General features: G+C 39.5%; 3 protein-coding genes across 3 annotated transcripts; all 3 read left to right on the top strand.

The window, feature by feature from the left end:
• Window positions 1-1,926: 1,926 nt before the first annotated feature.
• On the top strand, window positions 1,927-9,266 carry LOC119005056 (ubiquitin-conjugating enzyme E2 D3-like). The gene is made up of 7 exons (XM_037072476.1): window positions 1,927-2,383; window positions 3,557-3,620; window positions 4,427-4,458; window positions 4,669-4,746; window positions 5,178-5,283; window positions 6,261-6,354; window positions 8,187-9,266. The coding sequence occupies exons 1-7, from the start codon at window positions 2,360-2,362 to the stop codon at window positions 8,230-8,232; spliced, it is 444 nt and encodes a 147-aa protein (XP_036928371.1). The 5' UTR covers window positions 1,927-2,359; the 3' UTR covers window positions 8,233-9,266.
• Window positions 9,267-10,295: 1,029 nt separating this feature from the next.
• manba (mannosidase, beta A, lysosomal) lies at window positions 10,296-18,254 on the top strand. The gene is made up of 17 exons (XM_037072666.1): window positions 10,296-10,626; window positions 11,757-11,851; window positions 11,934-12,039; window positions 12,123-12,296; window positions 12,642-12,765; window positions 12,924-13,093; window positions 13,200-13,310; window positions 13,986-14,137; window positions 14,353-14,470; window positions 14,753-14,839; window positions 15,023-15,190; window positions 15,275-15,493; window positions 15,658-15,822; window positions 16,123-16,267; window positions 16,532-16,674; window positions 16,929-17,186; window positions 17,272-18,254. The coding sequence occupies exons 1-17, from the start codon at window positions 10,303-10,305 to the stop codon at window positions 17,494-17,496; spliced, it is 2,784 nt and encodes a 927-aa protein (XP_036928561.1). The 5' UTR covers window positions 10,296-10,302; the 3' UTR covers window positions 17,497-18,254.
• Window positions 18,255-19,229: 975 nt separating this feature from the next.
• Window positions 19,230-27,116, top strand: slc39a8 (solute carrier family 39 member 8). The gene is made up of 8 exons (XM_037072410.1): window positions 19,230-19,841; window positions 21,005-21,167; window positions 22,942-23,111; window positions 23,192-23,314; window positions 23,680-23,826; window positions 24,940-25,147; window positions 25,772-25,956; window positions 26,697-27,116. The coding sequence occupies exons 1-8, from the start codon at window positions 19,635-19,637 to the stop codon at window positions 26,841-26,843; spliced, it is 1,350 nt and encodes a 449-aa protein (XP_036928305.1). The 5' UTR covers window positions 19,230-19,634; the 3' UTR covers window positions 26,844-27,116.
• Window positions 27,117-27,685: the final 569 nt, after the last annotated feature.

The following is a 27,685-nucleotide window of genomic DNA, read 5'->3' as shown; positions in this document are numbered from 1 at the left end:
TCAACTTGTCACTGTATAATTTCACAGTCATCTACAGTAAAATATCATAAGTCATCATTAAATGCTAAAAAAAACAACTTGACAAAACTTGGGTTACAAAATACAAAGTGTTTTCATTGTAATATATTTTGTACTACTGTTACTTTTGGTCAGGTTTTCCTTGGAAAAACATCAGGGGCCTGAACTTAAATATGTACGAGTAACACACATGATTTCTTACTTTTAATTAGATATTTATAACTCAAGAGTTGATGATTGCATTTAGCATTCAGGCAACAACACTAGAATGATAAATATATTGTGAAGTGTTAAAATGACATTTACTGTAAAGTGGTCAACAACAGATTACAGCAGCATAAAACTGTAGACTTCATTATCAGTTACATCTGTGCTTTCACTTCTATGATGTTAAAATGTAACAGATTATAATTGCCTATTACCGCAATAGACAGACAGTTTATGCAGCGTTTTCAAATAACAGAAGGCAGGTTGATGAAGATACTGCTTGTGTATCCAAGCAGCAACAAATAAACAAAACAGTGGAAAAAAAAATGTTAATTAAAATACAGTAAAGGTTTCAGTCAATATATAATTCAAGTGATTCAGATGGATTTTCAAGTCACTTTTAAATGCCGTAAAACTCAGACAAACTTTTAAAGAAATCTACAAATATATACAAAGTTTCAACCTCCAAACTTCACAATGTAATATGTGCAAATAGGTTTTACTTCATCTGAAACTAACCACTCGTGCATTCTGTCCCAAAAAACGTCAAACAGTATTACACGTGTAGAAAAGAAGTTCCTGACATTCAACAACTATACGACAGTTTTGAGGCACTTGTATTTTACTTAAATACTTTAATTTCCTGCTACTTCACACGTCAACTCCACCACATTTTGGAGGCAAATATTGTAGTTAGAACTCACAACACTTATTTCATCACTTTAGTTATTAGTTGTGCATTTTTAAATCAGTTACTTTCTTTAAAAAAATGACTTATTCTGATACTCAGCTGGGACAAAAATTGCTCGACCCATAGTATCCAATATATACATACTAGGGGTCGTCTTTGTGGCTTTTTCAGGGCTGATACTGATTATTAGAAATCTAAGAGACTTAAAAATGATATTTGGGACAGATATACATTTGAAGTAAAACTTTTTAAATCTTGATCTCAAACAACCAGTGTACTGTTATTCCCATTATCTGCTACTTTCTACTTCTTCTCCGCTACATTTATTCACACATTTTGTAGATACAGATTAGTTTTAATGTTCATAGGCTGTTAATTGTTACACCAAACAGATATTGTTGTGTGAGAGGATGTTGCCTCACAGCCAAAGTGACACATTTTTAAAATAAGCTTATTTATTGACAATCTGACTGAAAATTCACTAATAATGATCATTGTAAAATGCTGAATATCAGCCCTGATACTCAATCCACCCATAATATATATATGTAAATATGTATATAATTTGCTTTTACTTACACAAGTATATAATATATAAAATTCAGACCCTTAAAGACTGAAAGAAGCACTATTTGTGTGGGTGACTTTCACTTTTACAAAAGCAATATTTAAACGTTTTTACTCAAGTGTGACTTTTGGTTTCTTTTTGCTTTGACTAACTTTTTCAGCTGTGTTATAATTTAACAGATGTTTCTTTCTTTTTCTTTAATGGTAATATTTTTACTTTGAAACTAGAATTTCAAAATAAAGGTCACAGCGTGGCTAAATGAAACATGGTGTTATAAGCGTCGCATTTTAATTTAAGTCCTTTTATAATTAAATGCTGACATGTCCCAACTGGTCTGTCACGCATGTTGTTTTTTTATTTTTTTTTCTGCCGGCATGTAACCAATCTGCCTTCACATCCGCCCTGTCAATCACACGCCGACCGCACCGCCTTCTGCTCATAAAGCTTCAAATACATGTAGAGAGCTGCTAGTCGGCTAACGGAATCGACCGAAACCAAAAGAAGAGAGGAGCCTTATCGTCCGGGTTGCTTCACCTGGCACACGCACTTATTCACCCTCGACCGGGGACACGGATAATCCGACAGAAGACGTCGAAACTACGGGGAAAGTGAGGTTTATCGAAGGGCAGTGCGAGGTCTTGTCGTTGGGCGAGAATAAGCTGGATAAAATCGCCAGCTAGCTTTGTTACCAACTCCGCGCATACGTAGTTTTAGCTCGCTAGCAAGCTAACTACGCTAGCTCGAGAAGAAAGGCCGTCGAGTTGACCCCGCGTCAAATCACCTAACAGAGAGCGAATCATCCTGGCATATCACGGTTGCCTCTCACTGCTTGGATCGGAACACATTGAAATAAAAGAGAAGAACATCGAGAGAGGATGGCTCTGAAAAGGATCAACAAGGTAAGATAACATCGTCGGCTAGCTAGCTAGCTAGCTAGCTTGCTAACTGTACTAGTTCGCCGCGCTAGCCTCCCACAATGTAACGGGGACGCTGTATCCTGTGTAACATGGCGGTGAAACATGTTCGAGAAAGTCTCAAGTTTTCTGTTTCGTCGTGTGCACAATAATTTGGTGTGTTCAAGAGTTGAGTGAATAGACTGTAGTTTTTATTGCTGGCACCGACCGGCTCGCACACACGGCACGGTTTGTAGGGGGGGGAAACGCCATTCATAAAGCTAGCTAAACTAGCTAACGTTAGCAGTTTCGTTTACAGGTTCAACTCGTCGAAATGGACTGACGACAAAAAGAGGCCTCGTGAATTGCCCAACACTTCATACCTTTACATAAACACACACGTGTTGTAACGCTCTCTGCTCACAATACCAAGTCGTCACTGAAGCCCTCCACTTTGACGACGTGTGTTTTCGTAGCCAGTGAATCACTTTGTACATTGTATAATACTCTGTTACCAGAACCCATGACTCATATCACTCCCTGAATCTGTGTTAGCAGTCTGAGCCGTGTTCATGAAACACTTCCTTGGTATGTGAAAGTATTTGCTCAGTGCATGGGCACATCACAGGGTGTGTACTGCAGCTCATATGGAGGAAGTTGGCAGCAGTAGAGCCAAGAGTGACGTGAATTGTTTCCCTGAATGTCTTCTTTTCTTCCGTGTGCTGTTTGGACTGGAATTTTCTAAGGAAATCCACAAAGTGTAACTTCTTCTGTCATGTCTTCGTGTTTTGTAAGCCGGGGTGGGGCAGTGGTCGCCACCTCACCCTAAAGTAGCTGGGGACCTAAAAATAACATAAGAGGGCTGTAGTGTATATGCTCCTGGCTCATCTTGCGGTTAACTGGAGACGATAATAAGGCGGCCCCTGGCCCCTGAGCTGCTGCAGAGTTGAACTTGGAGGAGATAACAACACCGGCAGAGGGTTGTGAAATAAATGACACACACAATCACCTCTCGTTGCATTTCCCCTCGTCAGTCCCCATGTTGGCATTCATACACAGGATGTTAAGTGCTACTCGGTCTGGTGTATTGATTTCGCATGGTGTCTACTGTTTTTTTTGTTTTGTCTCTGAAGATCACTGTGGTCTAATTGGTTATTGTTGTGAATCTCTTCATTACAGGAGCTCAGCGACCTGGCTCGTGACCCTCCAGCACAGTGCTCAGCTGGCCCAGTGGGTGATGACAGTAAGTGTCTAAAAGTTTTTAGCTCAAAAGTACCTGTTTTATAAGTTCCCACAGACAAGGGTCACTTCTTGTTTTGTCTGACCATATTCAGATTACAGACATATGACAAACTGAACCATCAAAATCAGCAAATTTGGTAGTAGTTGATATAATATATAAGTAATATAAGTAGTTAGCAAAATAGTCGCAGATGAATTTTCATCCAATAAACTATTTGATTGTTGGTAGATGGTGTAATGGCAAAAAAAGAGAAAAAAACTATTGCTACCCCAAAAAATATAAAAGGCTCCATACAGCTCACCTAGAGTTCAGCAGCCCTTAGAGCCCTAATTGATTTGAAACTACAAATTTTAAAGGTGAAATCTTCACTGTTGCTACCAAAGCTAAAAGTGTTTACACCCAACATGTCAGTGCAAATTTCTGTCACGTCAAATCATTTTGGATTACGTCCAACAAACTTCATACAGCTAAAACTTGACCAAACTTTCCATCATGACGGGTGTGAGTAGGTAATGGCTGAACTTACAAACCCACTTAAACTGTTGAGAGATATGTCTGTATGTATGTATGTATGTATGTATGTATGTATGTATGTATGTATGTATGTATGTATGTATGTATGTCTAAATGAAAGTAAAAAAAGCACTGGTGGATTTAGATTGAGTACTGCTAAATAGTCATGTACATCCACCCTAAAATTCCCTTTCCTTGAAGTGGCAAATACTGCTGAGAAGCCATCTTCTCGTCAGATCACATACCTGGGACCTTTGTCAGCCTTACTAAAATTTACTTTCTGTTCTTTGCAGTGTTTCACTGGCAAGCCACAATCATGGGACCTGTAAGTAGATACTTTATGACATAAGTGTTGCTCTCTTCGTGCTTTAAAACACCACGATGTTGAAATTTGTGACCAGCGTTGTGCTCTTGGCTGCTTTAAATGTATTCATGTGATAAAGGTTGAAATTTGACTTGATAATGAGAAGCTGTGGACAGCAGCTTTGAGATCATTCTTCTCTGAAATATATGTAAATGTTGTTCTTGCTTTCAGAGCGACAGTCCATATCAGGGAGGAGTTTTCTTCTTGACAATTCATTTTCCAACAGACTACCCCTTCAAACCACCCAAGGTAAGCTGAATCACACCTGAAACGAGATTTTCTTTTTTGGCATTGATCATAAAAATGTTGTCATTTATCTATCAGGCCAGCCACCTGTGGTGAACATTAAAATAATGGCTTATATGTTCAATGTCTGAAACTGGGGTCAAACATTGTATTTGTTTAAACACTCAGACTCATTTCATGCATGGTGTTTTTAAAAGTTGACGTGAAACAACAGAGAAACCTTCCACGTCATGAAACTGAGCCTGGGTGTTTGGCTTCATCAACACATTTTATCTGTTGACAGCCCTCATGAAGTAATACCGGTCATTCCAGAAGCTGATAGTCATGAGCATCAAACGTCATGGCCGAGTGTCAAGATACTAAAATTGCATAACCATGTCTTGTTGTGTGACGCAGGCCTTATTTAACTTGTCCCTTGTTTTTCTTCTTTTCAGGTTGCATTTACAACAAGAATTTACCACCCAAATATTAACAGTAATGGCAGTATCTGTCTGGATATTCTCAGATCACAGTGGTCTCCTGCACTTACTATTTCTAAAGGTATGGACACACACGATCAGACGCCACGAGTTCTTGAAAGTGAACTTTGACGACAGGGTCTGAAATTAGCACTAGCTAGTCGAGGAGGATAGCTGCTTCTAACAACACGAGGTTCAAAGTGCTCTCCTGCAGGTCGAGTTTTGTTTTATGACAATTTAAGTGGGAAAAAGTTTTGAATAAAGACATTATTTCCTTTTTAGTAGTGTTCTCACCTTACGTGGAAAAATGTTGATATTCAATACAGCAGGGATAAATTGGCAAAACACTTTTCCAGACAAACCTTGTACACTGGTTGCACTGGTATGACTCACTTTTTCCATTAACGTGCACCCAGTGATTTTAATTGATATGTTGTGCATGTTAACGGCAATAAAGGTACAGACAATTGTTTTTTTCCTTCCTGTCCAACTATAATTACTGAACATGGAATATTATTGGGGTATTAAAAAGTCCATAGTCTCACTCTGGAGCCCTGCTTAAAGGTTTCAAGATAAATATAGCAAGGTTAGTGTAGTGTGCTTTTTGTTTTTGTTTTTTTTTACAGGCCCGTAAACAAAACAGGCTTTAAAAAAAGTTAAACCCACAGAACAACGGCAATATGGGTCATAACGAGCTGTTTTCACAGCTGTTTTCCTGATGAGGGGGGAAAAAACATTGTGACTTTTCTTTTCTCTGACTGTAGCCAGACTTGATTTAATATTTTATAATCAATTTTATACACCTGTTTTGATATTTTCAAATGATTCTATGCACATAAAAACGTAAAATTATCGGAGCATGTTCATGTGGAATGTCTTTGGCAGGTATTTTATTCTGTAAAATATGTTTTTGTTGTGGATGCTTTGAAATGACTTGACAAAAATTCTTCCACTAGATGTCATCTATTGTTTAATCAACTTGTGTAGATGTTTTACAATGTGACAAACTGTATTCCCTCATTAGGTTAGAAAACTTATATTCACGTTTGTTTCTTGCAGTACTTCTCTCCATTTGCTCACTCCTATGTGACCCAAACCCCGACGACCCACTAGTGCCAGAGATCGCACGAATCTACAAAACAGATAGTGTGAAGTAAGTGTTTATAATGTACACATGTGATTAACTCTTTCTCCCAAAAGGAACCACTGTCCTGTGTTACATTATATCCATGATAGTATGTAATCTAGTTTTACTCCGTCAGGTACAATAAACTAGCTCAGGAGTGGACAACGAAGTATGCCATGCTTTAGGGGTAAGGCCAGGAGGCGGTGCTGCATCTTGGCTTGGGGATTGGTTGGTTGTGTTGCTCTGGTCTCACTGGAATAACCAGAAGCTTCAATCTATTATCACGTGTATGACTGCTGTGTGGGGTTTGACTGCGATACTAATCCGTGGCTGTCTGTACCTATAGAGTACTCTGTTCAATCTCTGGTCCAGTGTGCACCTTGATAACCTGTAGATGACCCAATTAATTGGATATTTGTGCCTTGCACACCAACATAATCTTGTTTTGACAGTTATAGGTTACAGTCTTCTGTTGCATGAAGAAATACTCCAATGAATTATCTTTCATGGGCCCAGTGGTTAAAATTTACCGTGGTCATTCTCTTTTCATGGCCAATAAAGTCAGTTTTTAGAGAAGTCTTTATAATCTTAGACCACACCTTTTTAATCGAGTTCACACATATTACATGGTTGCTGACACATATACGAAGTTACATTTATCATTCCTTCCAGCATGACGGGAAAGTCAGTGTTTAGAAACTAGAAATGGGTGATCCCTCGCAGTTAAAAATGGGTTGCCTTTTGTTTTTGTTGTTGCTGCATTGTAAAGCAGTTGTCAGCAGGGACCACTCTGAAAATGTCCTTGGTGGTGCATTCGAGGACACGCCAACATTAGGCTGCCAAAGAGCTGCATTCATGAGCTATGATGTCTGAAACTGAAGCCCAGCATATAAACAATAGTGGTTATACGAGTTAGTTTTCTTGTATGAAAAGACTGATGTTTGGTTTGTCACCTGCATATTCACAATCTGCTCAAAGGTAGTTCGGTTTTTTTTACATTCTGTGCTGGCAGCTGCATCAACATGTAATGAAAAGACAACGAGCCGTATGCTGTGACGTATTTTGTCTGGAATTATTGTACATGTATTTCCAAGCTAATTTTCATATCGTACTCAGATGGACAGACAAAACAAAAAGCAGAACGAGTGGCTTCCTGGTGGAAAAATCCAACTATGTTGGGTTTGAAATACAACCTGGATGGATATATCTTGACATTGTTTCAGGGTCGCGTAACATTGTACAAAAAACAGAGCATACAAAAGTAATAAAATGTAGAGGGGAAAAGCTTTGGTGTGATTTTAGAATTTGTTTTTCATTATTGCTTAATCTGTAGACTATATTTTCTTATTGGTTTGGTCTATAAAACATCAGAAACTAGTTTAAAAACAAATGTCCATGATGTTTTCTCAGAGGCCTCGTCGATGTCACCTACTGACAAATGATCTACAGACTTAATAGTTTCATACGAGCGGGGCGTGAGCATAATTGCTTATTGTATCTGTCATAATGGCCACCCAGCCCTCAAATTAAATCCCTCGTGTAACAAGTTTTGAAGCTGAATCTTCTGTGCATGTTGTCGTATCCACTAACTCCTGCATGAAAAGTTTTTGTCCCTTGGCAGGTAAAGACGATGTCTTGAAGACAGATTTCACTGTTTCAGATTGGGAAGTTTAGCTTGTACAAAGTGTCGAGTATTGTGCATTTTGTTGAGGTGCCAACTTTGCTCGCAGTGTGTTTAAAAAAAAAAAAAATTAAATTAAAAAAAAAAAAGCAATGTGCTCAAGTGCATGTTAAGAACGATGGTGGTGGGAGAAGTGTGATTCCTTTTCGTTAATTTTGACCCGTTCCTCTCTTTGCAGATACACCAGAACAGCAAAAGAATGGACAAGCAAATACGCAATGTGATGGCATCGCTTGGAAAGCTGGTGGAAAATGTCATCGCTGGTTCAAACTGAAAAAAAAACCCCGGAATTATGTTTTCTTTACACTTTTTTTTTCTTTTTCTTTTATTTTCTGTTAATCAGAACATTTTACCCCCCCTCCTCCTCCTCCCTGCATTTCACCTGTGCGCTCATAAGAAGATAGTGTTTTTTCTCTAGGACACGTGCCAGTTTCTGTGAAGTTTCTGCTCCCATTTTGTGCGGAGTTTAAAAAAATAAAATAAAATGGAAAAAAAAAAAGAGGAAAAAAAAAAAGTTCTGAACACTCAGTCTGAGCATGCACCAGTAAGAGTTCTTACAACCCGAAATTGGTGATGTTATTCATTCACTCTGCACACACTTAGTAGAATCTGATGCAACTGGTCTCCTGACAACAAACATTATATCAACCCCACGATGATCCAGCTGTTTAACTGGTCGGCTCCTGTGGGGTTGATATTTTGCTGGATCACTGGATTTCTCAGAGCACTTAGAGAGGCCTGTCTTATGCCATGCCTGTAAAATTCAGAATTTTAAAGCTCAAATTGGCTAAATAAATCTTGGCTCTTGTATCTGCCTCCTGGACTGGTGTGATGTCGGTATGTTCTTCTGATCATTAGTATAGGAATCTATTACCTAAGGAAAGAAGTGTATCTTATTCCACTATCAAAGTGTGTGTACAGAGAAGCACAGCAGTATATATCAATGTTAAGGAAACAAAATATAAGAACTTCAATGTTGTATTTTATGCATGTTAATAAAGGTAGGCTATTATATCTGATATGTTTCTGCAAATTAAGTGGAGTGTAAGGCTGGAAGTTGGAAAAAATTTGGTTCCCCTCAAAGGCTTTCTATTTCTTTTTGTTATTTAGAAGCCAGTAGATATTAGTTTTATGCCCACATGAACACTGTCTTCTTGTAGCCCTAAAATATTGATGCAAAGCTGATGGTTGATAATCAACTTCTGGCTCTGTTTTGTTTTTACTTTTCCCTTCAATAAAGTTACTTAAACCATAAAAACGAATAGGTGTGGTGCCGGTTTTTTTTTTTTTTTTTAAGTTTATGTGAACTTGGCTAAATTTGTGTTAAATGTCTTTGAAGTTGCAGAAATGTGTACTTTTTTGTAGGCTTGTGCAGAGTTTACACCATTTTTATTTCCCCTCGTGCCTGTTGAAACTAAGAACTAAATGCTGTCAATTCTTGTTAAGCCTTGATTGTTCTGTTTTAGGATAGAGCTGAAAAACTGGAAAACAGATCTAATTGCAACTATTTTAACTGATGATGCAATTAAGATATTAACTGAGTGAGTGATGGTGAAAAATTGCAATTATTTGTAGTCCTGTTTTTGGGAAATTCTTCAGAGATAAAGACTAGTTTGAATATTTGAATTTGATGAGTAAAATTAAGACGATTATTTTCTGTTTATTTTTTTTTTGTCTATGCTGTGACAGAACTATGAATCGTGAAGGAAATTTGTTTGCTAATTGGTACAGAACAACAAGTGATAACCAGCGAGTTGCTCTGGTCAGGCTCGCACACGGGCCAAGCAAAAAAAAACAGAAGTAAGATGAGTACACGAGTAAACTTAAGTAGAGGAAAGTAACATTGGCAGTGATATGAAAATGTGGTAAAATTGAAGTGATATTGCACCTGATAATCTACCTCTAATGCACATGATATTAAATGTTATATAGCATGAAAAGGAGAAGAAAAAAGATCACATTTTGTCTGATAATTTAAGTTGCATATGCAAGTTAATATCTAACTTATTATCTAATTAGATATGCATCATTTGCATAAACATCTTGAACAGAGTTCTGAATTAAAAACACACCTAAATGTGTATTTTGGACTTTTCCACAGCAAAAGTCTATGAAATAATATGATAAATAATCGACTCATCCTTGAAAAATACATATTTACCCCTGTAGTATGTAATAATGCATGTGAACTTCCACTGCTTGCATCAACAGTTTTCTGATAATCTCAAGAAAACATTAAAATGTCCTAACAGTGGAATGACTCCTGCGTCACGTGACGTCCGCCTGCGCGTCACATGACAAACCAGGAAGTGCCCTCACAGCAAACACAACACAACCCAGACGCAGTCACACTTTTAAAGAGTGTTCCCGTTACTTACCATGTCTTAAACCAACCAGAAGCCATGACTCTGCGTGTCAACATGTGTGTGTGTGTTTCTGGTGTGTTGTTGTGTTTGTTTTCCGGAGTTTTATCCGGATTTTCTTCGGTGAAGGACCAACAACACACTGTGAGTCTGAGCGGTAAATGGAGTCTGTCCAACAGTAACGGCTCAGTGTCTCTGCCTGCAGAGGTGCCAGGATGTGTTCATTCAGCCCTGCAGCAACAGGGATACATCCAGGTGAGAAACCAACATATAACTACACTTTAATCGCTTTATTTTACTTTACTGTGCAAGTGCAGTAGCCAGATATTCACTCTGAATCAGTAAAGTAAGTCTGATAATCCAATAAAGTGAAATGAAGGAAGTACTGTACTTTTTTACCTCACTACATTTACACAGTGTTGTAAGAAGTACTCAAAAAGTCATAATTAGGAAATAGTAAAGATATCCGGTGTAGATTTTACTTTGCTGTTTATGAAAGTTACCCATAAAAGTAGTAAATATAAAGTCTTAAAGTATCTGATATTAAATTTACTTAAGTAACAAAAGGACATATCTGGCATAAATGTGCTTGAGTATCAAAAGTAAATATATCTCTATTTGTATTTATATTATTTATATTATATAACTACTAGTTACTGAAGTTATCAAATAAATATAATGAAGTAAAAATGCAATATTTGCATCCAGAATAAAGTATGAAATTAAAGAAAATGAAACTGAAGCACACTTACTCCAAAAGTGCACTTAAGTTTAGTAATTGGTTAAATTTTACTTTCAATAAGTGCATTTATGTACAGATTTAGTCAATAGTAACTTAATGAATTAAGAATTTTGCCCACAAAACATGTAAAGAGCTTCTCAAATTTGATGTTTTGTGGTAAATTCAACTTCCCAACATGTTAAAGTACATCTGAAACCATCAGTCAGTTAAGCGATTGACAAAAGCATAATACAGAAAAAGTCTTTTTAGGGTGTAATTTTTTACTGCTTTTAATACTTCAAATACATTTTCCTGATTTTACTTACGTTCTTTTACTCAAGTGACAGTTTTAATACAGGACTCTCACTTGTAAGATTACTTTTACACTGTGATATGAGTACTTTTAAACAAATAAAGGATCTGAATACTTCCTCCACCACCAGGTATCTTAATTAACATATGTCAATATTTCTTGCGCCACATTAAAACAGAGTTAAATATCAACTAAAAGCTTCTGGTACTTTGTTTAGTTAACAGTATCAGTCCTCCACTTTGCTACAGTTTTAGCAGCAGGTGTCAGTAAAAACAAAACTTGAACACTTTTTATAAATAAGAATAAAAGAAATGATCCTTTCAGCTAAATCCTCTTTTTGTCCCATTTCAGGACCCGTATTTCAGGTTCAACGATGTGTCTTATCGGTGGATTGCTTTTGACAACTGGACGTACTCGACCACATTTAATGTATCTACCCAGCTGAGGTCAGAGTCGTGATTTGTATTAATTTTAAAGCATATTCTGTTCCCTTTTCCTGACTCAGCTGTGTGTTTTCTGCATTAACAGGTCAAAACAAAAAGTGCTTCTCGTCTTTGACGGTGTCGACACTGTAGCATCGATTCAGCTCAATGGAGTCAGTGTCGGGAAGACGGACAACATGTTTCGTAGATATGTACGATCACGATGCATTGTACATATTTTCTTCTACATCAGAGCATCGTTTGTTTTAAACATCGCCTGATTTTGGTGTTTTAGGACCTCTCAGTCAGAGACCTGCTGACGGACGCAGATAACGAGCTGAGAGTGAGCTTCTCGTCTCCGGTTCTTTATGCATCCGAGCGCAGGAAAGCTCATTCTGCCTACAGAGTTCCTCCTGAATGTCCTCCAGACGTCCAGAAGGGGGAATGTCACGTCAACTTCATCAGAAAAGTGAGTGTGTGAGTGTGAATTACCTCTGAAAGTAAAACAATCTGTTTTGTTGATGCAAAAAAGTCTTTGAGGAATGAAGAGTTTAATGTTCAGCCTGTAAATCATCATACTGAATGTTTTTTTTATTCATTTTTGTGAATAATTTTTTTTTTCTGTTTGACATTTTAATCTTACACATGAACTAAACACTGATCAGTACTTCCTTCCTCATTTTCTGCTGTTTATGTTCATTAAAAGTGAACTGAATATGCAGAACTAACACTGACATCCTTTGACATAACTCAAGTTATATCAGTATTTATATCACTGTACGTCTGACACGCAGGTCTCTCTGTTTTGTTGAAGGAGCAGAGCTCTTTCAGTTGGGACTGGGGGCCTTCCTTCCCCACGATGGGTCTGTGGAAGGGAGTTCGACTGGAGGCGTTTGACGTCCTGCAGCTCATCCAGGTGTCCTCTGTTCCTCTGTACAGTACGTCCCAACTAATCTTTACCATCAGCCCTTAAAAATACAGATAATAAGGAACAAATAAGGATGTTGTTTTATCACTTTTTCCATTATCTTGTTCTTCTAGCAGTAGTTTGTCTCTTCCTGTCTTTTTATATAAAGTCTATATAATCTGTGTCTAGACTTGAGCGTCTCTCAGTGGAGAGTCCATGTTCAGCTTCTTGTCGATGCGGTTCAGACAACAAACGGCCAAATCACGCTCTCCATACCCGAGCTGGAGTCGGAGCAGACCGTCCAGACACAGTTTCTCTCAGGAAAGACCAAGAACAGCATCACCTTACACATCAACACGGTACTCAGCACAGTCGGATCAAACTGTTGAAAGGCTGCCTTGTTAAAACATTAATTGACGTTGTCTTGTTTTAAGGAGTTTTAAGTCCTCTGTCTTCTTCTTCCAGAGCAGCCAGGTGAAGCTGTGGTGGCCCAACGGACACGGTGACCAACCCTTCTACCAGCTCACTGTCAGAGGCTTTCAGGATGGATTTTTAGTCCTCAGTACAGAATCAAAGGTCAGAGTTCACTGCCTGTCAACACTTCCACTCTCCTCATATGTTATTTATGCAGTCAGCTTGATTCCCAGTTAGCTGATATAAAATCCCAACATATCTCCGCCACTGAAAACATGACAGGTGATATGAGCAGGATTAAACTTCTTTTTCATGCTTAATTTGACATCCAGGAGCAGATTAGATTTTACTTGTGATGCTTGAAAAGTCATGGTTACTATTTATTGTATGGCCAAATTGCATGTGCAGGAAATCAAGAGTAACAGATGTACAGATTTAAATCACAAGACGCAGCTGTAAAGTGTGTTTCATGTGTATTCAACAGTGTATTTAAAATTCTGAAGTTGTTTTGCAAATTTTTCCCTTTGGCACATCATCAATCAACCACTAATGTACTGTTATATTAGACTGTATGCAAGTATTTGTCTTGATAAACTGAAGGAAGGTTCTTCAAAATGTGTAAATTTAATGTGTTTTATTCCTCCTAACTCAGATTTTACATTTTAAGAATAGCTCTTTATTGAAACCGGAGTGTCTGTTGGTCCTTAAAAAATCCTAAAATGTCCTGAATTAATTTCTTTAAACAGTAGAATTAAAGGTATTACAGTTTTATACATGTGCAACAGAGACTGAACTAAATCATAGAGGTCAGTGGTTTGATGAAGGTGTCCCCTGCAGGTGTATTTCCGCACAGTGGAACTGGTCCAGGAGCCGGTTGTCGGGTCTCCAGGATTGAGCTTTTATTTCCGAATCAACGGGAAGCCAATTTTCCTCAAAGGCTCCAACTGGATCCCGGCCCACTCCTTCCAGGACCAGGTCTCCCCTGCTGTGTGAGTTCAGTCTGAAAGGCTGCTTCTTGAATTGTTGCACGTAAGCGTTGCCTGATGAGGAGAATACTGATCAGTAATTAACATCATGTTCAAAGAGAATCTGTATCTTTGTATAGATTTTTGTATTCACAGGACCGGCGTAGAGTTAAAGCCAGACCGCTGAGTTTGTTTGTTATGAATAATTAATGACTGAAGTGTCTCTGCTTCTCCTGCAGCTTGAGGAACTTGTTGCAGTCGGCTGTGGATGCTAACATGAATGCCCTCCGGGTCTGGGGAGGAGGGGTGTACGAACAGGATCTCTTCTACAGCATCTGTGATGAGATGGGAATCATGGTAACTACTACTTCTTCAAGTGAGATCGATATTAATACAACTACAGAAGAAAAAAAATAAACAGCAACATCACAACATCTTGTCGTACTGGTAGTTAAAGGTGCTATTTTAACATAAATATACCCTGAAATCATTCAGCCACTCTCACATACCATCATTCTAGGATTGTGTGGCTATTTAGGGAAGCATGACTATATTCTGTATGATTTAGGTTGTGTAACACCACCGTGACTCATGGCCATATTGCAGAACAGATGGAAGCTCAGAAATATTTGTCTTTAGGTTTGGCAGGACTTCATGTTTGCCTGTGCCATGTATCCCACCGAGGACGACTTCATACAGACCGTAAGAGAGGAGGTCAGCCAACAGGTGAGCCGAGTATTTATTTTAATTTAATTACATTTATTCCGTTTGCTCATTGTAAGAGGAGTTTTCAAATACCAACAGAAATAAGCAGAGATGCAGCATTTCAAGCTAATATAATGTTCCTGAATGTTGCATCCTGTACTGATGGTACATGTCGCCTGTTTCGTTTTGTGTTAACTCGTTAAGGTTCAGCGCCTCAAGTCTCATCCTTCCGTAATTATCTGGAGCGGGAACAATGAAAACGAAGCTGCCCTCGCGACGGACTGGTTCAGCATCCCCGTTTCCCAGAGGCCTCTGTACCGGAAAGACTATGTGACGCTGTATGTGAACAACATACGGGCGATAGTTCGAGAGGTGAGAGTCAGATCGTGTCATGTTTTTAAAAGTGTTCAGATAGTGTGCAGCAGGATGAAAGGGAGAGTCTTATCTGTCCTTCAGGAGGACGAGAGTCGGCAGTTCCTCGTGTCCAGTCCGACAAACGGGGCTGAATCAGAGCAGGAAGGATGGGTGGCAGCGAACCCCTACGACCCTCTCTATGGGGATACACATTTCTACAGCTACTTCCTGGACTGCTGGGACTGGAGGACTTTCCCACGAACACGTTTCGCCTCTGAATACGGCTTCCAGTCCTGGCCTTCATTCTCCACCCTGCAGCCGGTGACCACACAAACCCTCCATTCTCCAGTCCTTTGAAATAGGAATTATATCTCAAGAGGAGGATGCTGATTGTGTCCATCACATCTACAGATCTCAGTTTAACCCCTTTAGTTTATTTTTATTTTAAGTGGTATTAAGTTTCCGTCTGTTTTGTGACGTTTCAGGTGTCCGTTAAAGCAGACTGGAGCTACAACAGCAGTTTCTCTTCCCATCGTCAGCACCATGAGAACGGGAACCAGCAGATGTTACAGCAGGCTGCTTTACACTTCAACCTGCCGAACGCCACAGATCCCCTGAAGAGATTCACAGACACTCTCTACATCACTCAGGTAAGACACACACACACACACACACACACACACACACACACACACACACACACACACACCACCCTCAGCTCACGTCTGATTCTTCTAAAGCTGCGCGGGGCAAGTTAGTGCAGGTACAGCGGCTTCCGATGGAAGTTAAGAATTTGGACTTCAGCACAGATGAGTTATGTAACATGAAACTGTACATTTATGTTTGCTGATTTGTGAAACTCTGAGTTCAGACTGAATCATTTGATAATATTCAGCGTGAACATTTGAACTTGTGTTCCTTCAAACAGACTAATCACGTCTCATATCCAGGTCATGCAGGCTCAGTGTGTGAAGACTCAGACTGAGTTTTACCGGCGAAGTCAGAGTGAGATCATCGAGGGCAAAGGTCGCACCATGGGCGCTCTCTACTGGCAGCTCAATGATATTTGGCAAGCGCCGTCCTGGTCATCGATCGGTGAGTGAATGCCCAGTCAGCAGGTCATTTTCACTGTCATCTTTATTTTAACAGCTTTGAAAATAAAGGTTACTATCACCCTGACATTTTTATCAGTTCTGCACTCTGACCCCTGCACTCAACACTGTGTGGTGATTAAGCAATGAGAAAATGGAAATATTTATGATCTCTATAAATAATTTGTTGTGTAATAAATATCTTATCTATACTTGAGATTAGATATCACTGTTGCAGAATAATGATACATAATTTCCATGTGTGTAGAGTTTGGTGGAAAGTGGAAAATGCTGCATTATTTTGCGCAGAACTTCTTCGCCGCCGTCCTTCCTGTCGCCTTTGAGGACAACGACACGCTGTTCATCTACGCCGTCTCAGACCTGAGTCACGACCTGAAGCTCAGAGCTGTGGTGTGTTTACGACAGTAAACTTTATCATCACATTAGATTTATTTTGCAAATGCTTTTGTCCAAACTTACAATAAATGCATTCAATGTTGCAACGAAAAAAACAGCTGGACGTTGGACGAACAACTGAAAGCGTTTTCAGTGAGACAGTAAAGTGATAAATAAATAAAATAATCATTAAGTAGATGCTTTTTTTCTCATTCCTCCACCATTTTAGTAAATATAACAGCTAACAGGTTTATTCTTTTGTCCATCAGGTGTCCGTGTACTCGTGGGCTGATCTGGATCCTGTGTGCACACTGAAGTCAGACCTGCTCCTGGTCCCTGGAGGCAGCGCCGCGGCCATTTTTAAGCAGCCGGTCACCGCCCTGCTGGCAGGATGTGGACTCTGCACTCGCCTCACCTGCCTGCTCACCTTTCACCTGGAGGACAGCGGCGGCCAGCAGGGTCCCACCAACCACCACTTCCTGAGCTCACCTAAAGACGCTCAGGGACTCCAGAGACCAAACATCACAGTAAGACGACAGGAGCGCCACTGGTTTTATTTATTCATAGACAGATTGCAGCCATAAGTGTTGATCTGTGTGTGTTTCTCTGCAGGCCAAGGTGCAGCAGGATGCGACGGGATACACCGTCACCCTCCACTCTGCCTCTGTGGCTCCGTACGTCTGGCTCGACGTGGGAAACGTTCCCGGACGCTTCAGTTCCAACGGCTTCCTGATGGTTTCTAGAAACAGGACAGTGGGTTTTGAAGCGTGGCGCTCCACCAGCGTCGCTGAACTCTCCAGATCCCTCACCGTCACATCTTTGGCAGATGTTTACTGACCTGAGACCAGCCAGCAAAGATTATACCAAAGTGCAGAGACAACAGAGGGCACACCGGGACTGTCCTGTATCTGAACGGACTTTGTGTCTTTTAAAGAGATAATACGGCTTGTGTTTGACTCTTTGGATCAGAGAGTTATATTTTTTTACTGAACCTGATGAAGTTGAGACTTTTCACCAATTTTCGAAATGTTTGCTCGTCTTTTCTTGCCAAAAAAATCAGAGTGGGTTTGCAGCTCTTGGCAAAAGGACGACCTGCTGAATTCAGTCACTGAGGGCCTTTACATGAATCATTCATTCACACAAAACCCATCAGACAAAGAAATGGAATGTGTGAAGATCAGTACATGCTTGATAACGTTTAACAAGATCAACTGGATGAAGAATTATTCCAGATTTCTAGACTGATGACATATATCTGAGATCTTTAGCCACTGAAATAAAAGGATAATTAATTAGGCTCCAAAACCGACAATGACATCGATCTGATCAGTATTATTCACTGGAAAATGTTTTTTCCTTTTGTGTGTTTTGCTTGTTTGCACATCTCTCAGATAATTGACTGAACAAAGATTCATACTTGACGTCATGGATGTGTTGTTTTTTGTACAGAACTGTTCAAAAAGTGTACGTGCTAATTTTTATTCTGATGATCAGTCTGAAAATATCCTGATTGTATCAACTGTGGTTGATAGTTTAATGAATGAATATGAAAAATGTTGCATACACTGAGTAAATGATTATACATGATGACTTCATTTAGAGGCTAGTGGTTATTTTCGTTATGGATCAATCTGCATCTACATTCATCAGTGTTTTGGGTTTGTAGAAGTTCTGAAAATAGTGAGAATCACCATCAGAATGTTTGTCTTGTCCAGCTGTCCAAAGCTCAAAATCATTATGATGAAATTACTTTTTCATTACAATTATTAGAAGGAGAGAAAGCAAATGGCTGGAATCTTGGCATGATTTAACAACTATCAACGTGGTCAATTTTCTCCCAATTAGCTTATTGATCAATCATTTCAGCTCCATGTTGGACAGTTTAAGTTAAAACACGTATTTTCTAATGTCTTCATATGTTTCTCGTGTGTGAAAATCTCCCTGTAATGCAACTAAAGCGGCAAAATAACTGTAGCGCTGAACACGGAGATGCAGAGGTGAAGAAGTAGAAAGCGTGGATGGTGAGTAAAGTGCTTCAAATCAATACTTGAGTAAATTTATTTAGTTACAATCCAAAACATTACATGTTGTTATTTAAGTCCTCCAACAAAAATAGAGAAATAAATAAATAAGTTGTCTCTGGATTATTTTCAAGCCTAAAAAGGCCAATAAATGACGTGAAAGGAGTAAAAGATATGTCAGATATGTAGGATTTTGTTTTATTTTTTTTACTCTGCGTCCTGTCAGTATAATGCATAGTTATGTTTTACTCATGCAAACTTTCTCGTCTCTCCTTCCTGCAGTGACCACCTTCTGCCACAAGGTGGCGACAGAAACATTAAAACACTCCTCACATGTGTCATGTTTACTTTTTTTTTTTCCACTTCCAGCTGTTTCATAGTTGATCTGACTGAGACTCAGCAGCTGTAAAGTGACTCACGTCGCCGCACATCCGCCGCTTTTGCACTTTTACCCTCCACACACACACACACACACACGAGGGGTCCCCTCGTGTGTGTGTGTGTGTGTGTGTGTGTGTGTGTGTGTGTGTGTGTGTGTGTGTGTGTGTGTGTGTGAGCACGTTGCATACCAAGTGAGAAAGTCAGCCACAAAAGAAGGCATTGAAAGACGAGAGTGGCACGCGGTCGGTCACCTCCATGTTTTTCCTCCTCCGTGTCTCTTCTGCAGAACTGATCTTTGAACCTGATCTACCTCCGATTGATTCCGATTGATCATCAGAGAAGAAACACACACACACACACACACACACACACACACATTCTCTCTCTCTCTCTCACTCACACACACACACCCGGGACTTTAATCAAGCTGCTGCAACTTTTTTTTTTTTTCCTTTTTTTTTTAAAAAGGACTGCCATGGATGTGACTGAGCTTGCACAGAGATCCTGAGTGAAATGCTTTGAGAGAGGGAGCTGAAGGAGAAAACAGATTTATTCCCTGAAGGAAACAACACGATGTCTAATTTAACGCGTTTGATCAGCTGCCTGTTGGTCTTTGTCTCACAGTCGCACAGTTTACATGTGAGATTCCTAGAGGATATTTTGCACTATTATGGTCAGAATAACTCCATTTCCACAGAGGACCTGGATCACTTTCTGCTTTTAATCTCAGCCAGGAGATCCGAGGAGATCACCGAGGGGAACCCGCTGGAAAACCAAGAGGTATTTTACATTTATCAACTCTTTTCTTACTGTTTTAACTCATTAATGAGCATTTAAAACACCACACAACACTGAATGTGCTTATTTATTACAGTGTGTCATCACAGTTCATAAGGCTTGTTTATGAAAAGTGTTTTTTCAACATTTGTTCAACACTGTATAGAAATAAATCATTCTCAATAATGTTATATTTTACTGCCTTGTTCACTGTAAGCATTTGTAATTAAATAATGTGACTTATTTTTGACAAAATATGCAGTTTAATTCATATTTTAAGTCAGTTTTCTCCTATTACTCAGAGTCCCAGCCAGTTTATACATAAAACAAAAACCTAAATGTAGTCATGAACTTAATTCTATTGTTGTACACTTTGTTGACACTGTATAGTAATATTGAAATAATTGGGCTTATTTCTTTGTGAAATACTCATTAGTTAATTCATATTTTATGTGATTTCTGATGGTATTTCCTCACACATTTTAAGAGATATAACCAGTTTAGATTTAGATTGAAAATGTATTCATAAAAATTCATAAAAAAAGAAAAAAAATAGTTGGAAATAAACTTTATTCTGTTTTTGTTTACTTTGTTGACACTGCATGGTAATGAATGTTGTCGATTGATTGATGATTGGCATAATTTATGATCAAATACCTTCATCAATGCTTTTTTGATATTGTTTTCAAAGTATTCCTTTGTTGTTGTTTTTTTGTTGTTATATACTTTTGAACATGCTGAATTACAGGAATAAAATGTTAATTTATTGTTAATTATCTTTAGTTTGTTAACAGACGATGAAATGCTTCATAAACATGTATTATTATAAAGTTGCGTTTATGTTTATAACCCTTTACAATGATCAGTCAGAGGTTGCTGAAGCATTTCAATATTTGTTACGATTGATCTCTCGTCTTCTCACACTGTTTTACCTTTCTTATTTTCTACATTACATTATAATCAGGCTAAGTTGCTTCATCGTAAAATGATCTTCTTTCATCCCACGACAATAACAGTAATAAGAAGATTACTTGTACATTAAATATAAAAATGATAAGAAAAGAAGACAGATGCAAGAAACAAGACCATTAAAAACGCAGCAGGGAGGATTTTCGCGACTCAGAAGAGATTTAAAAGTTGTCTGATCAGGTCTTTTTGTCCCTCAGTGTCCCTCCACAGGGCAGATCTTGTCCCACTATGGGCTCAGTAATGTCAGTCAGCTGACTGTGGAACATCTGGAGAGGATCTGCCCCGCCGTGTTGACCCAGGTGCTGCTGCCCTCCTGCCCCTACGTCGTCCCCACGCCTGTGGCCCCTCTCGACTACACTGGTGAGTTGCTTCATCACCACATCGGTTTATTTGCTGAGACCCCCGCAAGTCAAATAATTCACAGTTCACCGCGGTTTGTTGCCTTGAATTAGGTCCAAAGTGACACAAATGCTCGGGATGATTCAGTGATCGGAGACGGAGCTGCTTCACTGAAGTCTGCGGTCGGCAATTTGCTTTTGCCCGAAAAACAGCAGGCTGTGGTGTGACTGAAGTTTCCTTTGACTCAACTGTGAAGTCGAGGGTTCAAATCCGAACCGTCCCTTATCTTTCCTGTCTCTAACAAAAGTGTTAAAACCTGTGACATCCAACAACCTTTTTGTTTTTAGATTCTTTCAAATGTGTCATCACTGCAAGAAGGAAATGACAAGAAACATAGAATTCAAACGTGCGGTCAGGTTGTTTATGTACGTTTGGAAAACAAAACCAGAAAGTTGCTGTTTGATCATTTGAGTTCCAGTCTGAGAGCCACTGACGTCATTAACCTTTCAGATCTTGTAAAGTTTCAGAAAGGTTTGAAACCAAAATTGGAAAACTTTTAGTTCACATTTGGTGTCAGATCACTGCGTTCTCATTTTGTTATCCAACATGTCCTGATACTTCTTGCTACTCAGGTTAAATTCAGGAAATTAAGAATTGGAATAAGAACTAAAGACTAGAACTACATCGTATTTCTATTTCTTTTACACATTTTAAGGACAAGATTTTAGATTATTTGTCGACTGCTTTTTTAATAATGATAATTACCTTGAGCATCTACAGTTCCATGCTGACTCCTGTTTCCATGGTCATGAACTTTAACTCTCCAGAAAGCAAAAATTAAAATGCTTAAACTTGTAGTTATAAAGGATACTCTCACATCTGTCCTGTGTAGATATGTTTGTGTGGACAATTTAAAGAACTTTAAAGCACATGAAGAGAAATGATATCATGCAAAGAAAACAGAAAATCACTTCGAACTGTCTTACAAACGTCGTCTCTTTATGTCCTTGCAGGAGTTGGTAAAATTTCAAAATAAAATAGATATTCCCAAATCGGGGTTAAGCTGCTTTTAATCTGCTTCATGATGAACCAATCATCAATCAGAGCAGGGGGCAGCCGCTCGGATTGATGAGTTCAGTGCCCTGAATTCACCACCGTGCTTGACTCTGGACCTTTAATCTCCATTCTCGCCATTCTCACTTATCTGTTTCCATTAATTAATAAAATCTAATCACGTGAAGTCATCTCCTGCCGAGGAGCCATAACTCTCCATAAAGTCCTGGACTGAGTCACAGAGCTACTGACCCGTCAGATTCACCCTCAGACTCTCCTCCTCCTCCTCCTCCTCCTCCTCCTCCTCCTCCTCCTCCTCTTCCTCCTCCTCCTCCTCCTCCTCCTCCTCCTCCTCCTCCTCCTCCTCTTCCTCCTCCTCCTCCTCGGTGCTGTTGACACAGTTACAACCAACTGTGACTGTTGTTCAGTGTGTTGTGCACGATGCACGCTGGTTCCTCACCGGCCTTGTGAACAGAACTTCCCTTCTGCAAATAAATAATAATTGTGTACTTTGTTGCGTTAACATCTGTTCGGTGACTGTGTTACATGATGATAAAATAAAACAAAATGTAGGTTTTCTTGTTAGAAATCTTCCAGAATAAATATCTGGTACCGTGATGATGGTTCTGCCCATGTCATAGACCACAGCAATAAGCCTAAAGCATTAAAAGATGTCAACAAAACACTTCATATGCACATTACGATGCTTCTGTCTCACTGTTTCTTCCTGCTGTCCTGACAGTGTGGGGTTATGGCTTTCTGGCGGTCACTGTGATCAACCTGGCGTCGCTGCTCGGTCTCTTCCTGATCCCCTTCACCAAGAAGTCTTATTTCCCCAAAGTGCTGACCTACTTCATCGGCCTGGCCATCGGGACACTCTTCTCCAATGCCGTGCTTCAGCTCATACCAGAGGTTTGTAGCAGGTGGAGGGGTTTGAATGGAGCCAATATTTATGTGCCGCTAACATTAATGTTCTCCTGTTAATTTCACAGGCCCTGGGCTTTGATCCCAAAACCGATAACTATTTGGCGAAGGCGGTTGGAATATTTGGGGGGTTTTACCTGCTGTTCTTTATGGAGAAGATCCTGAAAATGGCTCTCGGGATGGAGCATGAGGTGAGGTAACAGCGCGGTATGTGAGTTTAATCGGTGCAAAGCACTTTCCTTTTATTGCAGAGTGATATCAATTACTCTAGTTGTACATCTACCACTGATTACCTGGATTTACTAGCTAATTTGGCTGCCAATTAGAGACTACCATGAGGGCATAGTTACAGTTTATGGGAGTCATGTGCATTATTATATCTTTATAGTTTTACACAAGGATGAGGGACACAGTACTCATTAGATATATGGTTTATATAGTATCAAGGCATCCTAATGTCTTGAAGAGGTATTAAAATCTGTAGGCGGCAGAAAACAGAAAACATTTAAATCAGGAGAGACTTCATGTTCTTTATCTGTGTCTCTCTCGTCCTCAGCATGGCCACAGCCACTTCACTCCTGCAGAGAATCAAGAAAACTCCCTCCACAACGGAGACATAATGGAGAAGAAGGACTCCATCATTTTGACCGGCATCAACACCATCGCCACGGACAAGAGCAACCCCAACCCAGAACCTTCTCAGGTACGAGGGCGCGCTCACGTCATCTGTGACAGACGTCTGAATCACACTGTGCACCTCACATGTTACATTGACCTACACAGCAATCAGCCTTGTTCTCAGTTGTCTTTTATCTAATGAGTAGCTCATTCTTCAGATAAGCTTGTAACAACAGTGAGTCTCTCCTTAAGTCTTATCATTTGCTGTCCATGATCACAAACACACCTCACAGGAGCTCAACTTGGATTATGAATTAATGACTGTATTTAAAACTTCTAATCAGTTGCTGTGAGCAGCATCATGCAAAGAGTTTGCGATTTCAAATGGTTTCAAACCCACTTTTGTTTTTCTATAAGCTCTGTTATTCAGCTCAGGACTCATTTAGTGCGCTGCTATCAGTGACACAGGGCGTTTCAGAGCTACTGTTAATATTTAACGGTGAAATCTCTCGTGTCCGACGGAATAGTCTGGCTTTGAAGGGATCAGAAATGCTAAACAAACAGACATGGCGCTGTCACGGAGGGACGAAGCGATGAAAGCAGGCCGAAAGCCTCGGATCCTTCCCCTCCTGATAAATGCAGGAATTGTCTGCCTCGAGCACAAAGACTCCTTGTTCGGCCGTGGCTAATAAAAGGGGCCCAAATGCTCTGTTTCTGTTAGCCTGCTCTCAGGTTTCCCATTAAAGACACTCGTGCCTTTATATCTGTAATTGAAGAGTTCTGTTTGTAATGCTGCACATTCATTTAGGGGAAATATTCCCTGTATTTGATCATCAGTGTCTCTTACATTTCGAGAATCCAAATGAAAACACTTAGTTGAAGCATTTAGTCAGGAGGATTTCCTCAAAGTCTTTATTTTCAGCCAATTCTTAGAGCTATGAAACATTATAGACATTTAAGGTCTCTTATTTTGGCGAGACTCTGACCTACCTTTAGGTTTCATGTCAGCAGATGTCACGTCCCCCTCAGAATGAAATGTAATCACTTTGATGATCCCTTCATTGTCTAGTAATTGGACATTTATGACAAAATACCTGCAGTTTCTCCACCAGAAACCAGTGACAAGTTCATTTTCAAATGGTATAATCAATCAGTGGCATGAGCCGTGTGACTTGAACCCGTCCACCATCTCTTCCAGGAAGCCCAGGGCTCAGATTTGATGTGCCACTGGTTGCGTGGGCGACGCATCTCCAGCATCAAGACGGTGGCATGGATGATAACGCTGAGCGACGCGCTGCACAACTTCATCGACGGTCTCGCTATCGGCGCCTCGTTCACTGTGTCTTTACTGACGGGGTTCAGCACGTCCACCGCCATCATATGTGAGGAGTTTCCCCATGAGCTGGGTGAGTGAGTCTTTTATCCTGTTTGACCCTGTGTGAGTCTCATTCATTACAAACCGCATGTGCCGTGCAGTTAAACATTGCTCAAACCCAATGAACTTTGCTGGGAGCACTTGTGGAGATCCCAAAGTCACCAAAGATAACAGATAAGTCAGGCTCAATTTGGGAGGAAATGCGTGACACTAGACATCTAGAATATCTTAGTTTGATGAACAACAGATCGTCAAGTTTGAATGTTTAATCAGAAAAAACATCATGTTTTAAATGAAAATATAACCGATTTAAAGCAATTTAAGAGGAAATGAAATGGGATTTGTAGGTTAAAAGCAGGTAATATATTTTAATTTAAACTAAAGGGAAATCTATGATCTTCAGCAATCTCTACTGACAAACTGCAGAACTGCACCAAAACATTTATCATCATCATTTATTTTCAGTTGATGCAGGTTAAACACTTAATGTCACTTTTAAAAGAAACGTACATAACAAATACTCGACTCAGACAGCGACCAATCATACAATCACACCAAACTCACGATGACAGAAGACAAAATAACAACAGAAACAACAGTGAAACTCATCTTTGCACCCCTGTTGTATCCACCCTGGGTTTCCTTCCCTCTGCAGGTGACTTTGTGATCCTGCTGAACGCCGGTATGAGCATACCTCAAGCTATTTTCTTCAACCTGCTGTCGGCTGTGTCGTGTTACATCGGTCTCGTGTTCGGCATCATTCTCGGGAGCAATTTTGCCCCCAATCCAATCTTTGCCATCGCAGGAGGAATGTTCCTTTACATCGCACTGGCAGACATGGTGAGTGAGATCACACAACCACACACTGCTGTTGGTTTTGCATCTTTTATGTCTACTCACTTCCCTGTCCTGTCTGTGGCAGTCAGACAAGGTAGTGTGTGTTTAGAATAATAATGAATGAATGCCAGAATTGATCAAACATGCACCATTTTGTTCTTATAAACAGGGCTCGGAAATAAGATACAAACTAGACTCAGGACTCATCATGAGAAGTTACATACTTCCAGGCCTGAGGAGTTAAAAGTACCCTGTATAGGATCGAGTATTGTAAAGACAAATATCCAAAAAACTAGACGAGGAATGTGTCTGTGATTTATTACCTCAGTGAGCAGTTTGAGTTAATGCTTTATCTGATGTGTGATGTCACAGTGGACTTGCACTTGTAAGGATCAAGTGATAGTCAGTTTTGGCCTCTGCATGGAATTTGTTGACAATAAAACAATTCCCTTTCTGATAAGATAAACTTCTTTTGTTCTATTTCCAATTCAACATGTAATTTTTAAGGAACCAAAAGTTGCTTATATCTTCAACATTGAGAAGCAGTCAGCGCTCCAGACAATGTCAACGCTGACTTGCGGTCTGTTTCCCAGTCTGTTTGCTGCAGAACAATGTAATATTTGTAGCCACACAAACTAACACTTCTTGTTTCTCTACTATTGCTTCCTCATATGTGGGCCATTGAACAGTAAGGCCAGTGTATTTAGTGCACCACGCAGACGGCTGTCTTTTCTTTGTCTCAGTTTCCAGAGATGGACAGTATAGCACGGGAACAGAAACAAACCTCCACAAAGATCGTCTTCTTCCTGATCCAGAACGCAGGGCTGCTCAGCGGCTTCACCATCATACTACTGATCACCATGTTTGCAGGGCAGATCAATCTGGGCTAGCAGGGCACGAACACAAGCTGGAGAGAAAACTCAATAAACGAGCTGCTTCTGTTTCTGCTCCAGCTCGTCGGGCTGGACAGGAAAGTGAATGTAAAGTGAATGTTTTGTACAAACAAAACCAAATGTTTAAAGGAGACTTGATGCTTTTATATGTCCTGACTATCAATTTAGTTTACTCCGTATAAAAAGGGAAAATCTTTGCAATCATTTGATGTATGAACTGTAGTCAAATCTGTTTTCAGGAGACAATAAATTATTTTTTTAGTCTTCACATTGGGTGTAATATTTTACATTGATTGTATCTCACAGATGCTGTAGTGAACATATTGTTTTTCCTTTAATGGCAGCGGTGTTTGATTTCAGGGTTTTTGACCTCTGTGACCTTCACTGGTGCTTTTGTCAGTTCTCCTTTTATATTTTTTGTCTTTTTAAATACATGTATGTTGCTGATGTGAGGCAGAGTATAACATAAATCCTCACCGTGACTTCAGATGATGCAACTCTTCACCAGAGCTGAACATATCATGTCCATTATATCGTGCATTGTTCACCTTTTTTCATCAGGGTTTTGACAGATTCTGTCAGTGGCTGTATGATTAATACAATAACCAACAAAAGGTGCCACAAATACCAAGAAACAAATTAAATAAACTTTTAAACAATGCAAATGAATCAATTATATACAATCTGCATTTTTACAGTAATATTTCTGAATATTTGACCTTTGTTTCTCTTTTTATGGAAACCAATTTGTTTTCAAACTTAATTTTGAAAATCCTTAACAAAAACAGTTGATAAAGCTGTTCATATGATTGAAAAAATGTGATGCACATTTGCACTGG

The sequence above is a fragment of the Acanthopagrus latus genome, chromosome 16 (assembly GCF_904848185.1).
Source record: "Acanthopagrus latus isolate v.2019 chromosome 16, fAcaLat1.1, whole genome shotgun sequence".
NCBI classification, from domain to species: Eukaryota; Metazoa; Chordata; class Actinopteri; order Spariformes; family Sparidae; genus Acanthopagrus; species Acanthopagrus latus.
Note: the sequence above shows the minus strand (reverse complement) of the source record. Positions and strands in the feature narration are given on the sequence as shown.